This window comes from Phyllostomus discolor, chromosome 14 (genome assembly GCF_004126475.2).
Source record: "Phyllostomus discolor isolate MPI-MPIP mPhyDis1 chromosome 14, mPhyDis1.pri.v3, whole genome shotgun sequence".
NCBI lineage: Eukaryota > Metazoa > Chordata > Mammalia > Chiroptera > Phyllostomidae > Phyllostomus > Phyllostomus discolor.
This window is the reverse complement of record NC_040916.2, coordinates 27,019,047-27,034,200: the sequence shown is the minus strand read 5'-3', so window position 1 is coordinate 27,034,200 and position 15,154 is coordinate 27,019,047. Positions and strand designations below refer to the sequence as shown.

Here is a 15,154-nt window from a genome sequence, read left to right as displayed (position 1 = left end):
AGAAACAGGGAGAGAAACATCAATGTGTGGTTGCCTCTCGAGCGCCCCCTGCTGGGGACCCAGCCTGCAACCCAGACGAGTGCCCTGACTGGGAGTCGAACTGGCGACCCTTTGGTTGGCAGGCTGGCACTCCATCTGCTGGGCCACCCCAGCCGGGGCTGGGTTGTGAATTTTAATGAGGAAATCTCAAATGCAGCGTCGGTTCCCCGACCCCGCCGGCGGGGAGTGAAAGCCAGGAGCACGACGTGGCTGGGCGTCTGGTCCCTGACGCAGCGCAGCCCCGCGACGTCCATGACCCCGTCCGTGTGAGTGGCCCCTGCAGCTCCGCGTGGACGGACCGCCGGCACCCAGGGGCCCGGAGCGGCTGTGGGAGTCCCTCCCCGGCCCACACGCCCAGACTGAGCCGCATGGGCCGGCTCTTCCGACCAGTTTTGGGGACTTGGTGGACGCCAGCCGTTTCCTCGGGGCCTGCCTGCCGGTGGGAGAGGCGGACCCTCCGGGACCAGGGGCAGGCGGGGCCGGGCCTGGGCGCTCGGGAAACAGGCCACGGCCCGGGAGGTGCATCGACAACCTTGAGCCACGAGTGCTGTCTCGCTGGGCTTGGAAAGGTGTGACGCCCGAACAGACCCCTGCCCTGCAGAAGATGGACCCACTGTGCGCGTGGACCTACTCAGTGTCTCTTCCGGAAACCTCCTCGGCTGTCTGGTCTGTGCCCAGGGCAGCGGGGGCTCCGGGGCGGGGACGCCCCCCTTGTGCCCCACGGAGGGAGTCAGACCTGGACGCCCCGGGGTGCTCCTTGCTCCTGGCCCCTTCCCGACCCCACTGCAGGGTCTGCTCCGTCCCCCTCCTCTGGGTGGGGCTGCACCCCGAGATTCATGCCTTCTCCGCGTGGTGGCGGCTGCGGTCACCGGGACCCGTGAGCCCCCGGCGGCTCCCCTCGGGGTTCTGGTCTCCCATCTGCTCACGCCGTGCGGAAACCTGGGGTTTCTTCCTGGAACAACTCAGAACCCGCAGGGCCCGGGGCCAGCCTGGCCAGCCCTTCAGGACGCCCTTCCAGAGTCACTGCACAAGCGGGACTTTCCACCCACGAGGAGGACACGGGCTCCGGCCACCCTTCGGGGGGCCCTTCAAACCTGGTCGGGGGCAGGAGCCACGCAGGTCCCGACAACACCCCCACGTGTGTCACCGGACAGAGCCTGTCCGTGCGGCCAGGTGGCAAGCGCGTCGATGAAATGAGGCCAACCCGGGGGGGCAGGTGTGTCCAGGACCAGGCTGGGCAGCAAGGTCAAGACTGGAAAGAAGGAGGAAGGCGGGTCCCCGGGGCCGGAGGGCTGCGTGGCCAGGACAGTGCGGCCACCGCAGGGGACGTGTCAGCCGGGAGGCTGGGTCCCCGATGGGTGCTGGCATGTCCGTCCGACACTCCAGAGCCCCGAGTGCGCCCGGCATGGCCAGGCTCCAGGGAGGGGGCTGGGCCGATGGGTCCCCCCTCCCGGGAGGGGCAAGAGCCGCATCCAAAGTCCTGGGCCCAGGGACTGTCTGAGGGAAGCGGCCCCTGCCCGCCCCACCGCCCACAGTGGGGGGAGGAGGACCGCCCAGCGCCAGGTGCTGGGAAGAGGAGCCGGAGGGGCGGGGCTCCCGGCCGCCCGCTGGGTGCCGGGCCGGTGGTGCCGGTGGTGCGGTGCCCCCTGGAGGCTGGCGGACAGGACGCCGGCAGTCGCGAGGCCGGGACAGCACGCCTTGTCCCCCAGGTGCGGTCGGTCTCCAGACTCGTGCGTCTTCCCGGGGGCTGCCGTCCCGTGCTTCAGGGCAAGACTTCTATGTACTCGCTGCTGCAGTTCTCTGGGGACAAGCAGGGCCCGGGTGAAGCCAGCACCGCCCGGGGGCGCTCCCAACCTCCTGCTTGCTTGTGGGGAGGCGGACCTGCCCCCGTCCCCACTGCCCCCCCCCCCCGTCAGCCTGAGGCCACGTCAGAGCACCGTGTGGGCGAGGGCACGGGCACCGCTCAGAGCCCCCCCGCCACCCGGGGCCCTGCTTTAGGAGTCGGGCCCCGGAAGATGCCCGGAGTGGGGGCGCCCTGTGTCCTGAGGGGTCCAGGGAGGGGCGTTTCCCGCTGAGGAGGAGGGGCTGACCACACAGCGACTGTGGCGGGCGGCAAGTCTCGCCTGGGTCTCGTGGGGTGGGGTGGGGCATCTGCAAGGGGCTGCCCTGCGGGCTGGTGGCCGTTGTCTCACTGGTGAGCACTGTCGGGGGCCCCCCCCTGCGCCCCCCCCCCTTGTGGCTCCGCCCACAGGCCGCCCCGCCCCCTGATGCTCTGTCTGTCCCGCAAGTTCTGGGGGAAGGTGGTCCTGCAGCCGGGGCCACGCCTGCAGCCCAGCCCAAGGGAAGGGGCTGTGTGGTTGGGTGCAGGCCCCTGCGTGTGGGTGGGAGGGAGACGCCAGGGCGGGGGCCAGGCCCACCACTGCTGGGTCTCGCTGGGTGGGCCAGGGTGGGGCGGTCCCCAAGGGGCTTTGCCAGACACAGAGCAGAACGTGTGTGGGGTGACGCCCCACTCTGTCCTCTGTCCCCGGCCCCGCCCACCGGCGGCTGCAGCCTCTCCGCGGGGCTGCGACCACAGTCCCAGGGAGAGGAGGTGGGCCCCTCCCCTCAGGAGGACTGAGTCGCAGTCAGACTGAAGGTCGAGGACGGTCTGTCTGTGGGCGTCCGGGCCGGGCCGCCGCGGGCTGTGCTGGGAGAGGCCTCGGCCCGGACCCCTCTGCACCCGTGGTGGCGGCTGAGGTGACTTGCCCCCCAGCGCTGCACACACGGTGCGCACAGCCTACGGGGGGGGGGGGGCTCCCAGGACCTCGGGGAGGGGCCGGAGCAGGGCGGTCGCTGGACCGTCTGCCTGTTCGTCACCCTGCCCCAAAGCCGAGGGCAGGCGGGGGTGACGGTGTCCGCCCTGATGTCCCGGCTCCCCATCGGCCACCCCTGGGCTGGAGGCACCGCCCCCCCCCAGCTGGGATGAGGGGCCCTCAGAGCCGAGGGGCAGGAAGAGCCCCCCCGCCCCGTGACGCCCCCCCGCCCCCGTGTGCCGGCTCCGAGGGGACGGCCGTACCGTAGTCGTCGTCATCCTCCGTGTCCACCTTCGAGCTCTGCCACCGCAGGCCGGGCCCGGCCCGCTCCACGGGGTTCAGGAGTGGGAACACCAGTCCCTGGTTGGGCTTCCGGAACTTGGAGACCAGCTCCTGGAGGCTGGGGAAGGCCTGGTTCGGGACGCTGTCCGCGGTCTGCGGGGACAACACGAGGAGGGGGCCGCTGGGCGTCACGCGACCGTGTGCGGCAGGTGGACGCCCGTCTCGGGTGGCCCCCCAGGCCTGGGGCCCCCCGGGGACCGTGGGTCTGCAGGACGCCTGTGACTCGGCCACCGGGGGCCCCGGCTCAGGCCGCGTCCCACGTGAGCCCTGCGGCGGCTCAGGGACAGCTGGTGCCCGTGGGCACCTCGCTGATGGCCTCGCTCCGGGCGGGGGGGGGGAGGGCGGGGACCGGCAGCGTGGCTCTCGGACGGGACACCCAGATGTGCCAGCTGCACGCCGGCGGCCTCGGGGCTGCCGGGAGCGCCAGCGGGACGAAACGTCCGGGTTTGGGCCGAGAGCAGCGTGCCCGCCTGCCGCGGGGCGATGGCGCAGCCGTCAAGCAAGGACGGTTTCCTAACCTAAACCCGACAGGGAAGTTTACAGGAAGCAAATACACACACACACACACACACACACACACACACATAAAGGGAAGTGTGCTGAGCTCCCGGGGAACCAGGGGGAGGAGAGAGCCCTGCAGGCAGCTCCCCGGCTCCTCCCGGCCGACTGCGGGGCCCCACACCTGCCCCCGCCCTCCCCGCCCCCTTCCCCGCCACCGCAGGGCCCCCTCCTCCGTGGTGGCGCCGGGCCCAGCGGTGCATTGGGCCGCGGAGGAACCAGGACCGAGGGACTCTCCGTTTTGAGTAGCCGCCCTGGTTGGTCCAAGTGGGGCCAGACGAGCGTGCTTCCTGGCTCCCGTCCCTTCGTGGCACCCGCCCCCTGCGTGTCCCCGGGGCGACGCCCCCAGGTGCCGGGCCCCGGCCTGCAGCTGCCGCCCTCACCTGTATCTTGTAGTGCCCGTACTTGTCCTGGAAGATGCGGTACGTGTAGACCAAGTTGTTGAAGCTGCGGGGAGAGGGCGGTGAGTCGGGGGGCTCTTGCGTGCCGGCAGCCACGGCGCGTCGCCGGAGCAGAGCCTCTGTCCGCCTGGCGTCCCAGCACCCGGGCTCGTTCTCCCCCTCTCGGCCGTGGGGCCGGGGAGAGTGCGCACGTTGGGGGGGGACCCTCGTGGGAGGGGACATCTGGGTCGCGGCCAAGGGCACGAGGACAGAGGACTCACGGCCGGGCCTCTGGTGCCCTCGCAGCCCCAAGGACACCGGACGGCCCTGCTTGGTGCTGCCTCAGGAAGTGGCCCCACGAGGGACCATGGCAGCGAGCCCACGGCAGCGAGCGTCGGAACCGGGTGTGCGGCTCTCGCTTCCTGTGGGGACAGCGGGGACAGCGGCCGAGTCACTCGGCCGGAACCGAGACGACAGACCTGACCGGGGAGCTTGCCCGAGGAGATCCAGCTGCCACGACCGAGTCCCTCCCACTCCCAGATGACCTCCCACCAGTGACCAGACCCGGGGTCGATGCGACCGCAGCTATCCAGGGGGAGAGGGCGCACGCTCAGCGTCTCCAGCGGCTTCCACAGGTTCGGAACCCACGGAACCGTCACAGCGTCAAAATGGCGTCACAGACCTCGACCTCCGGCGCCCCTACCCACCGACCCCAGCACCGGAGCCTGCGCCAGCGAATCGAACGGCCGGGGTTCGGGCGGAATCGGGGAGCCAGACCCCCCCTCGCTGCCTGAAGCTGCCTGAAGGGCAGTGGGCTGCGAGGCTGATCGTCCACACCCCGTTCACTGCAGACCCCGTCCTGTGTGGGGGGGCTTCCCAGGGCCGGAATAAGCCCGGGGTGTCCCCAGGTCCTGGAGCAAGCAGCGGGAGGTTCGCACGGGCCCCAGAGCCCCTGCAGCCAGGTGATGTGGCCTGCCGTCTGAGAACAGAGGTCCTGGGAAAGTTCCCAGAAGTACTGTTCAGATCGGGGCCCCGACAGTGCATTTGGCTGGTCATGGGGTGGGTTTGGAGCCCAACTATCCCAGAGCTTACGTCACATTCTCCAACAAGGGGCTTCTTTCTCATCCCGTTAGAAAAACAACATCGAGCCCTGGCTGGTGTAGCTCAGTGGATTGAGCACGGGCTGTGAACCAAAGTGTCGCAGGTTCGATTCCCAGTCAGGGTACATGCCTGGGTTGCAGGCCACAGCCCCCAGCAGCCGCACATTGATGTTTCTCTCTCTCTTTCTCCCTCCCTTCCCTCTCTGAAAATAAATAAATCAAGAAAGAAAAATAACATCAGACTGGGCTACCCAAAATGAGACACCTGGAACTAAAACTCCAGGAAAAAAATTAGGGGAAAAACCTCCGTGAATGGAGGTAGGCGAGGATTTATCAGACACATCACAATCCATAGAAGAAAAAAATGGAAGCTTCTGGCCAACGTGGAGGTGTACGTAGACACACTGTGCCTCCTCGCACAACCAAAACAAGGACAGCAACAGATTTAAAAGCAAACTGCCAGAACTGACAGGAAATTGAACTATATAGAAATCCGACAAGCTAGAAGTTGAAGCAGACACATTTACCCAGAGCAGTAGGAGGGGCGGAGACGGGCAGCCGGGAGAGGGCACTGGAGGCGAGGTGGCGGCTGCAGGACAGGGCGGTCCCACATTTGCACGCGGATAAACCAAGAGGAACAACTGGGGAGTGAGACGGACCCACAACCCAGGGTTCCAGGACGGGGCAATACAGCGTCAAACCTCTGACTGAAAACACCTGTGGGGGTGGAGGCAGCGGAGAAACTCCCAGCCTCACAGGGGAGTTTGGTGGAGAGACCCACGGGGTCCTAGAACGTGCACGGACCCACCCGGGAGTCAGTGTCAGAAGGGCCCAGTTTGCTCGTGGGAAGCGGGGGAAGGGACTGAAATCCAGCAGGGAGCTGAGCAGGCGGCACTATTCCCTCTCGGACCCTCCCCCACACACAGCGTCACAACACAGCGACGTGGGTTGCCCCGCCTCGTCAATACTTAAGGCCCCATCCAGTACTACATAACGGGCAGGCCGAGACAAAGAAATATGGCCCAAATGAAAGATCAGATCAGAGCTTCAAAAATGGAACTAAACAGGGACGAGATAGAGGACCTATCAGATGCAGAGCTCAAAACACTGGTGGTCAGGATGCTCACAGAATTGGTTGAGCGTGGTCCCAAAATAGAGGAGGAAGCGAAGGGTATGCAAAGTGAAATAAAGAAAGATGTACGGGGAACCACCCATGATGGGAAGGAAAGCAGGACTCAAAACAACAATTTGGAGCAGAAGGAAGAAATAAACATTCAACCAGAACAGAATGAAAAAACAAGAACTTAAGAAACATGGGGAGAAGCTTAGGAACCTCCAGGACAAGTTTAAGCTCTCCAACATCCAAATCATAGGGGTGCCAGAAGGAGAAGAGGGAGAACAAGGAATTGAAAACTTAGTTGAACAACTAATGAAGGAGACCCTCCCCCAATCTGGCAAAGGAAATCAGTGTATTTCCAGGAAGTCCAGGCAGCTCCAAAGAAGTTAAGCAAAACAAACTCGGCAAACAACTAGAACAGGAACAGAATTGCAGAAACGGAGGTCACGTGGAGGGTTATCAGCGAGGGGGGGCGAGAATGGGGGCGAAGGTGCAGGGAATGAGAAGCAGAAACGGCAGGTGCAGAACGGACGGGGGGAGGGCAAGAACAGGATGGGAAATGGAGAAGCCAACAGCTTGTGTGTACGACCCATGGACGTGCACTAAGGGGGGGGGGGTGCTGGTGGGAGGGGTGTGCAGGGCAGAGGAGGGGTGAAAGGGGAGAAAATAGGACAGCTGTAATAGTGTAATCAATAAGACATTAAACAAAATTGAAGAATTGGGCTCCGTTAAAATGGTCCGCCTCTGTTCTCTGGCGCCTCCCGGTGAGAGGACGAAAAGACAAGTCCCGGGCGGGGAGCAGCGCTTACGAGGGGCCGTCGGCTAGGGAACGAGCGTCCGAGGCGGCAGGAGTCGTCCGGACTCAGAGAGAGAGCAAACACCAGAATGACCCGAAACGGGCAAACTGTCTGGACGGGCACGTGGCCTCAGGAGACACGTGGCCGGCAGGTGCGCCCGTGAGCAGACGCTCAGCATTGTCAGCCAGGAGCCACGTGCGGATCGGAGCCACGAAGGGATGCCCCCTCGCCCTCGCGAGCGTGGCCGGCGTGGAGATGCCGGGCCAGACCCCAGCGTGCCGCTCGAGGGGGCTCTCGCTTCGGAGAACGTCTCGGCGGTTAATTTTCCTTTTTCTCTCCCCCTCCCCCACGGCCATGCTCATTGATTTGAGAGGGGGAGAGAGAGCACGCAGGAGAGAGAGGGGGAGAGAGGGAGGGAGAGAGAGCACGCAGGAGAGAGAGGGGGAGAGAGGGGGGGAGAGAGGGAGAGACAGTGATGTGAGAGACAGACGTCCCTCCGCTGCCTCTTCCTCGGGCCCCGACTGTGACCGCACCCGGGAATCGAACCCACGGCCTCTCAGTTTATGGGACGGCGCCCGACCCACCGGGCCGCCCGCTGGGGCTGTTCGGTAGTTCCCTAAAACCACGCACCCAGCGCTGAGCACGTGACTCGGCCGCCCACCCTCCCTATCTGCGTGGGAGAAGTGGCCCCGTGGGCCGTGTTCGTGGTCGCCCTGGGGCGTCGGGTGGAAAAGACGTTTCCGTGTCTGCTGTCCGGCCCCCAGGGCGGGGTGGGGGCTGAGTCCCGGGCGAGGGCGGCCGGAGCGGGGCGGGCTCCGGGCCAGAGGCCAGGCCTGCGGTCCGGGTGAGTCGCTCAGTCTCCTCCGAGGTCTGGGAAGCCTTCAGCCTGTGTGAGGTGTGTTTTCCAATCTCTGGGCCTCCCGTTTCCAGCCGTGGCCGGAAAGGGCAGGTGCGGGTGCCCCCGTGTCTCTGTCCGGCGGGCGTGGGTGGTGACGGGCGCAAGCCCGGGTCCCCAGGCGCCGGTCACAAGCAGCTGACACGTCGGCGAGGGCTCAAGCTGAGGCTGGGGTTGTGGGGAGACTTGTTTGTGGGCACGTTTTAGTTCTATTTTAACCAGACTTTAAAGACCACGGAAGGACGGTGTGGCTGTCCCCTGGCGCTCAGGGAGTGGGCAGAGGTGGCTGTGGCCGCGGCCACACCCAGACCGGATGTTCTGAGGGCGCACCTGAGATGCCACCTGCCTCCTCTCCGTGCACTTTTCTCTCCACTGGATCTTTGAAAAACAAGCAAGACTGATTTCTCCCTTCCTCCCTTCCTTCCTTCCTTCCTTCCTTCTCTTTCTTCTCTTTCTTTCCTAGCATGAGTCTTCCTAAGGTCTCAGACCCTGAGAGTGAGAAGTGCATCTCAGGACTGACCTCTGCAGTGGGACCTGGCAGGTGGCCGCCCCGGGGTGTGGGGGGGGCGCTGCCCAAAGCCCCGTGCGTCCCACCGCACGTGGACCCCTCGCAGCCCAGATGCGACCCCACTTCAACTCCCCTGGCTCCGGGCGGACCCCGCTCCCGCCTCGGATGCACAGGAAGTCCCCTGACCCAGTGTGTTCCCACGCTGGTGTCCCTCACAAGCCCTATCGGGCTGTGCATCAGGTAGCAGCACTTCCTGTCCACAGTCACCACGGGCCAGCTGCCTCTTCCTGCCCGGCCCCACACTCTCTCTCTCACCTGGGCTGGAGGCCGGGGGGCTGCCCTGGCGCACCCCCCCCCCAGTCTAATATGGCGGTACTCAGCCTGTGCACACCTGCACCCCCTGATCGGGAACTTGGTGACGAAGCTCCAAGGTGACCCTGTGAGCGTGTCTCAGTGGAACTGGGGTCATCGGAAAGAGAGGGACTGGGGCAGCTCGCCGGTGGCCTGGGCACGGACAGGTCATCTGGCAAGAAGCTCCGGTTTCTCTCCCCACGGAGGAGGGTCGACAGCACCACCTGCTGGGAGCGGCGTGGCCAAGGGTCCGAGGTGGCGATGGGAGGGGGAACACGACGTGTAGGTCACAGGAAGCAACTTCACCGTGGCGCCCTCGGCCACCCTGCAGGTCCCCGGCTGTGATGCGCCCCTCCCACCTTCCGTGGCTCTGAGTGCGTGCTCGGGGCTGGGGGCTCGGGGCTGGGGGTGGTGGCCCTGCAAGGCAGCAGGGGAGCCCTTCCGGCAGTGTCCAATCCCAAGTCGCTCCTCGGTCCGTCCGGGGGTGATCCCGGTGTTCTCTCCACGTGGGCTCCTCCCGCTGCACCTGACTTCCTGGGGGCCGACCGAGGGCCTGCAGTGTCGGTCACTGAGTCCCCGTGTCAGGGACACCCGGGTCGGTGCCTGCAGGCCGAGTGAGGGGCCAGTGGGCCGGGCCCTCCCCCAGCCCCAGCTCCCATGCAGGCCCCCCACCCCTCCACACAGGGCTCCCTCCCCCCCTCAGTTCCGTTCGGCCCTGTGCCAGCTGGTCATCGCTGAGCAGCCAGAGCTGGGTGGCCTGTGCCGGCCTGGGCGATGACAAGGTTCACAGGGGCCGTGACGGGGGCCGTTTCCAGCGGTGACACCACGCCTGAGCCTGGAGCCCGAGGTGCTGGGAGCTCCGTGTGCCTGTCAGCCAGGGGGTGGCCGGGTCGGCGCCCCCAGGTGACGGCCCCGCCCCTCCGTTTGGCCCACTCTTTTCATGTCCCAAGTGGCTCTTCCTTCAGAGGAGCGGGCGAGCCCGGCCCCGGCGCCCAGACGAGTTGGGAGTGAGCGTGGCTCCTGAAGAGAGCCCTGTACAGGCCGCCTGCCCCCACGGGGGGCCCAGGTCCCTCCGGCTCTGTAGCGTCCACCCCCCCCCGCCCCGCAGCGCTGTCCTTCCAGTCCTCTCTGCGTGTCACCCTCCGCTCCTCGGCCCTGCCAGCCGCGCCCCACCCCCATCCCACCTGTCCCCGGTCTCTGCGGCTGGCTGTCACCGTGGTAAGGTCTCCAGACACTCAGCGCCAGCCTCGTCCCATCTCCGCTCAGAAGCCCCCCGGGGCTCCCCAGTGTCTGCACCCTCCTCCTCCAGAGACCCCACGATCAGCCCCCGCACCTGCTCTTCAGGGGCCGCTCCCACAGGACCCCTTTAGAGCTCATGTGGAGCGTTCCCCTCCCAGGCCCGGGCCCAGGCCGGCCCTCATGCCGCCCGCCCTGTCCCACTGACCATCCGCTCTCCAGCGGGAGCCCCACGCCGCTCCGGGGCGTCTCTGCTCCCCGAGTCCTTGCACTGGAGCAAAGCCCCTGCTGCGGCGTGTATGTCGGACCCGGTTCTAGTCACTGACGACGGGCTGGAGCGCCCTCCTCTCGGACTCTCCTCGGGGAGCCCCCCAGGCCCCCCCCCCCCGGGCTGGGGTCCGCAGGCTCTGCTGCAGCTTTGCTCCCTGTCTTTAAACCGCAGAACTCACTCCTGCCCCCGGCCCCATCCTGGGCGCGTAGACGCGACCACAGGGCAAGAGCGGCCCCACGGCCTCTTCCGGGAGGGGAGAGGGGGGGTGTCCAGGTGTGGGCGCCGCGGGGAGTCCCACATGTGCTGGGAATTTCGCTCAGACGCAGGGGTGCCACCGGTGGGGGGGGGGGTCGTGCCCTGCCTCTCGCCTGCTCCCACGACCCCAGGCCTGGCAGGTTTCCCAGCCCGTGGCCGGATCTTCTCGGTCGTGTTCGCGCCAATTCCAGCAGCGCCAGTGTCGTCTGGGGGGGGGGGGGGGGGGGGGGGGGGGAGGCCCGAGCCTGGGAGGGGCGGGAGGGGTGGGGGCCCTGGGGGCCCCTGCGTCCCACCGAGCTGTGTGGCCCTGTGCCGCCTGGAGTGTCCCTTCCCCTCAGAGAAGGGCCGTCCGTCCTCCCCGGGCAGACGCCTCCCCCCGTCTGATGGGCCGACGGCAGCCCCCTCTCCCCCACCCACAAAGAGAAATCTTTTGGGGGCGCAGCGTTGTTCTACGGTGGACAGGACGGCCGCTGTGAGACCCGAGTTCATCTCGAGGTTTGGGGCCGAGGTCCGGGCACTTCCTCTGGGCCTCCTCGGAGCCCGGGGCCGCCCGTGGCAGGGCGGACAGGGCCTCTGGCGTTTCTTCTCCCGGTGCCTCGCCGGCCGCCCCGGGACCCGGCTTTCCCGGGTCTTCGAGTTTCTGTTTCGGAGGATCCCCTCCTCACCCTGTCGTCCTTCCCTCGGTTTTCTGCTGTTTTAAAGCTCTTCCCTGTTCACAGAGACGATGTTTTCCTGTTTAATCTTTTTAAAGTCGCTTTTAACATCAGGTTTTCTTTTTTTAATTTTACGGCGGTCACATTTAGCTGTCTTCCCTTTTTTGCTTTCTGGGCTCTGTATCTTGTTTAGAAAGGCGATAGATATCCTTGTTGACTTCCCTTTAAGATCTTAGTACCTTTTTTTTTTTTTTTTTTCAGTTAAACGCTAGGTGTAAAACCGTTTCGGCAGCGGATCATAACTTTGCCTCTTTCTCGTCCAAGTTTTCACACTTCCCCTGACCACGCGAGACCCAGAATGTGATGCGAGTGCCAGCCACTGTCTCGGGCGCCTCTGGAGCTGCGCCCGGCCTCGGGGGTCCCGACCTGGCTGTGTGCGGTCAGGAGCGCGTTCCTGCCTGTGAGGGGTGTGCGTGCACAGGCGCGCCTCTGGGTGTGTCACACTGAGGGGTGTGTGTTGAGTTTCACCTAATACGTTTTAAGTCAACTGGAGTGAGCTACGCCGTTGGCAACCCTTGCCCTGTGAACATGGGGTTGAGCTGGTAACTTTCTAGACACAGGAGCCCTGCTTGGACACGGCGTATGTTATGCTCATGGCTTCTATCTGGTGAGCAGATTACAGAAAACTGATACTGAAAGAAGTTACAATTGGCCTGTAGTTATCGTGTGTGTGTGTGTGTGTGTGTGTGCGCGCGCACCCGCGTGTTGGAAGAAGTGTTTGCCCTCCTACGTAGAAACTGAGGCGGATCAGTAAGAAGACAGACAGACATACAGGCAGGGCTGGGGACGGACGGAGGCCTGGCTGCACCGCTCCGGGAAGAGGACCGACTCGCGGCTGAAAGACACACCAAACCGTCTCACAGCGCTCGGGGTCCGGGATGTCCAGCCGCTGGCACGTTGCCGGGGCTCCCTCAGGCCCGAGCCCCAGCCCCACGGAGAGCACGGACACGTGGCTGGTGACAGTCACTCTCGCCCCACGGCTTCCTGACGCCCCCCCCACCCCGGGACACACGGGGCTCCCGGTCCTGTGGGGAGCAGGGGGGAGGGGTCCAGCGGTCCCCCCAGGAGACACCTGGAGACACCAGGCACCCGCCGAGAGCTCTGCAGGCTCCTGTCTCAACGGCCGAACCAGGATGCTCACAGGGGCCCTGGCGGCTCCGGCCGGGGCGTCGTCAAACCCGGAGTTTCAGAATGACACCAGACCCTTGGGGGGGACGCCAGGCAAACGGCAGCAGGACCACCGTCCGTCCGAGAGGCCCTGGCCCCGTGTCCTCACCCCGAGGGGGCGCGTGGCGGCCGGCTGCGGTGGGCCGCGGGGGAGGCCGCCTGCTGGGGCCTGCACCACTGTCTGTCGCACACGGGGCACGGCACCGGCGTGTGACGGGCCGTCAGTGCAGCGACCACGGGCACAACCCGGCCTCTCAGGGAGAGGTGGCCCAAAGGGCCCTGACCTTTTCCTCAGAAAGAAACAGGCAGAAAAGGGTCCCCCACTCCCCCCACGGTCGGCGGTCCCCTCCCGGCTCGCACCTGTGGCCCTGCCCTTTGCCCTCCGGCCCTGACTCTGGCGTCTGCGTGGGACAGAAGCAGACAGAGGCCGTGGACGGCGGCCCTCCCGTGTCCCGGCGGGCCCCGGCTCGCTCTGCGCGCTGCGGCTGCCGAGGCAGTGCAGAGCCTCAGCTCTGTCCGGCGTGGCTGCCGTCTGGACGGCCGCTCCGCGGGGCGGACGCGGGGCCGGGGGGCTACTCACGAGACGCAGAGGCACAGGACGCCCGGCACGGACTCGCTGTCCCGCAGCAGGAAGTCGCCGTCCGCCCGCCGGGCGAGCAGCAGGCCCTCGCAGTCCTTCTTGGACAGGCGGCCGTGGTAGTAGGGCAGGTCCATGGGGGCCGCACCCCCGAGACCCGCGCGTCCAGCGCAGCTTCCTCCCCCGGCGGCGGCTGAGGCCGTTCTCTGGACGCGGTCAGCGTTGCAGCTTCAGGAAGTGGGAAGGAAGGAGGTGGCGAGTGACGACGCAGACCTTGCCGCCAAAAAGGGCCGGCCCCCCGATGTGATTCACGGGTGTGAGGTCCGTCTGAGGGCCTGTGGCTGCTGCGGCACTCAGTGGGGGCCGCGGTGCCGGGGACTGGGGCGCAGGCTGGCCCATGCCCGAGGGCCCGCCGCGGGGGGAGCAGCGTCGCCCTGAGCTGTGACGGCACCCGCCTTCTGTGGGGGTGGGGGTGGGGGCTGCCTCTGACCTCCCGTGCAGAGCTCAGGACGGGTGCTCAGACTGAGCTGAGATGCTGCGGGAGCCCACAGTGGAATGGTCAAGAGGGGGGAGACTTCCGTGGGTCAAAGGGAACAGGGAGCTGCCGGACTCCGTGGTGGAGGCAGCCTGTGCCCTGGACAAGGCTCTGGCCTCGAGTGACCAAGGCCGTCCCCAGCGTCACGCTTTGGGGGAAGCAGCAGATGCAGGTGGAGGGGCACCTGGGTGTGCAGGTTAGCGCAGGGATGGTTTTTCAGGCAGAAGAAAAGGGGTTGTTAGGCCTGGTTTCAGGTCCCTGCCTTGGAGACAGAAGTGACGCCTCCCCGTGAAGAGGACCAAGAAACGTGCGTCCGGCCAGGGGCACTGGCCCGACTTAGACGAGCTGGTGCTGGTGGAAAGGTGCCCTGGGGTGCACAGTACCCTGGGGGGTGCGGTTCCTCTCCTCTGAGGCTCAGAGTCAGCCCGAGGGTAAATACAATGGAAATACAATTGACATGTAACAGTGTGTAAGTTTAAGGTTTACAATGTGATGATTTGTTACATTTCTATGTTGCAAAAACAGTCACCACCATAGCATTAGCCAGCACTTCCAACCTGGCCACATAATTACCACGTCTCTTTTGTCCTGAGAGCATTTAAGATCTACTGTTACTGTGTGCGACAGGGGATTAGTAATTGTAACCACCACGCCGCACTTGTGCTCAATCGTATATGTTTTGTCGCTTTGCACAACATCTGCCCAGCTCCTCCATGGCCTTTTGAGCAACCAACGCATCCTCCCCGTTAGTATTGATCAATGCACTACTAATTTCAGAGACATCAGCCATGGAAACATGTCTAAATGCAACGTCAGTCAGTTGGTATCCATGTATGTACTCCCCCCCACCCCCGCCCTGTTCAGCTGCCTTACTCAAACATCTGTAGGATTTGCTGTGTATCTCAGGTAGGAACCTATGCCAACAGGACCACGTGCTCCTAACGCCTTCTTAACTGGGAGGATGATTTTCCACGGCCTGAGAGGCCAGCCTGACCTTGAACCTCCCCACTGGGCACTGTGGCTGGCTGGCTGGTGCCCCCCACCCCCCGGCCCCCGCCCCTGGGGTCAGTGTCAGGAACTGCAGCTCAACGACTCCGATCAAGAGAGGTCTGCTCCCATCCCGGCTGCGCGAGTGGCCGTGGCCACCTCCTGTGTAGTTTCTCGGGAGCCGTGGCCAGCGCGGAGAGACCGTTGGCCAGCGCGGAGAGACCGTTGGACAGCGAGAGAGGGGCTGGAGTACCAAACCGCGGCTGTTTCCTGAGAGAGGCAGCAGTCGCTGGCACCGGCTCATCTCTGTCCCCACAGGACAGCTTTCTTGCCTCTCTATCAACCACATCCCCTCCTCAGGCCCAGCCCCCTCCTCCCCACTCAGCATCAGACGGTGCAGGTTGAGTCCACGCTGCGGTAACCTCTCTGTCCTGTCACTCAGGCGAAAATCGAGTGTGAGCGTGACCTGGCCTGGCCGTGCCGGGGTGGAACAGGGTAACACCGTGGGCACCGTCGGTCGGACCGTGAGACGGC

At 65.4% G+C, this 15,154-nt stretch overlaps 1 protein-coding gene across 1 annotated transcript; it reads right to left on the bottom strand.

Moving 5' to 3' along the window:
* Window positions 1-1,595: 1,595 nt before the first annotated feature.
* On the bottom strand, window positions 1,596-13,304 carry SH2D1B (SH2 domain containing 1B). The gene is made up of 4 exons (XM_028503349.2): window positions 13,102-13,304; window positions 4,115-4,178; window positions 3,095-3,266; window positions 1,596-1,839 (listed from the first exon to the last, which is right to left on the bottom strand). The coding sequence occupies exons 1-4, from the start codon at window positions 13,233-13,235 to the stop codon at window positions 1,802-1,804; spliced, it is 408 nt and encodes a 135-aa protein (XP_028359150.1). The 5' UTR covers window positions 13,236-13,304; the 3' UTR covers window positions 1,596-1,801.
* Between the last annotated feature and the right edge of the window lie 1,850 nt (window positions 13,305-15,154).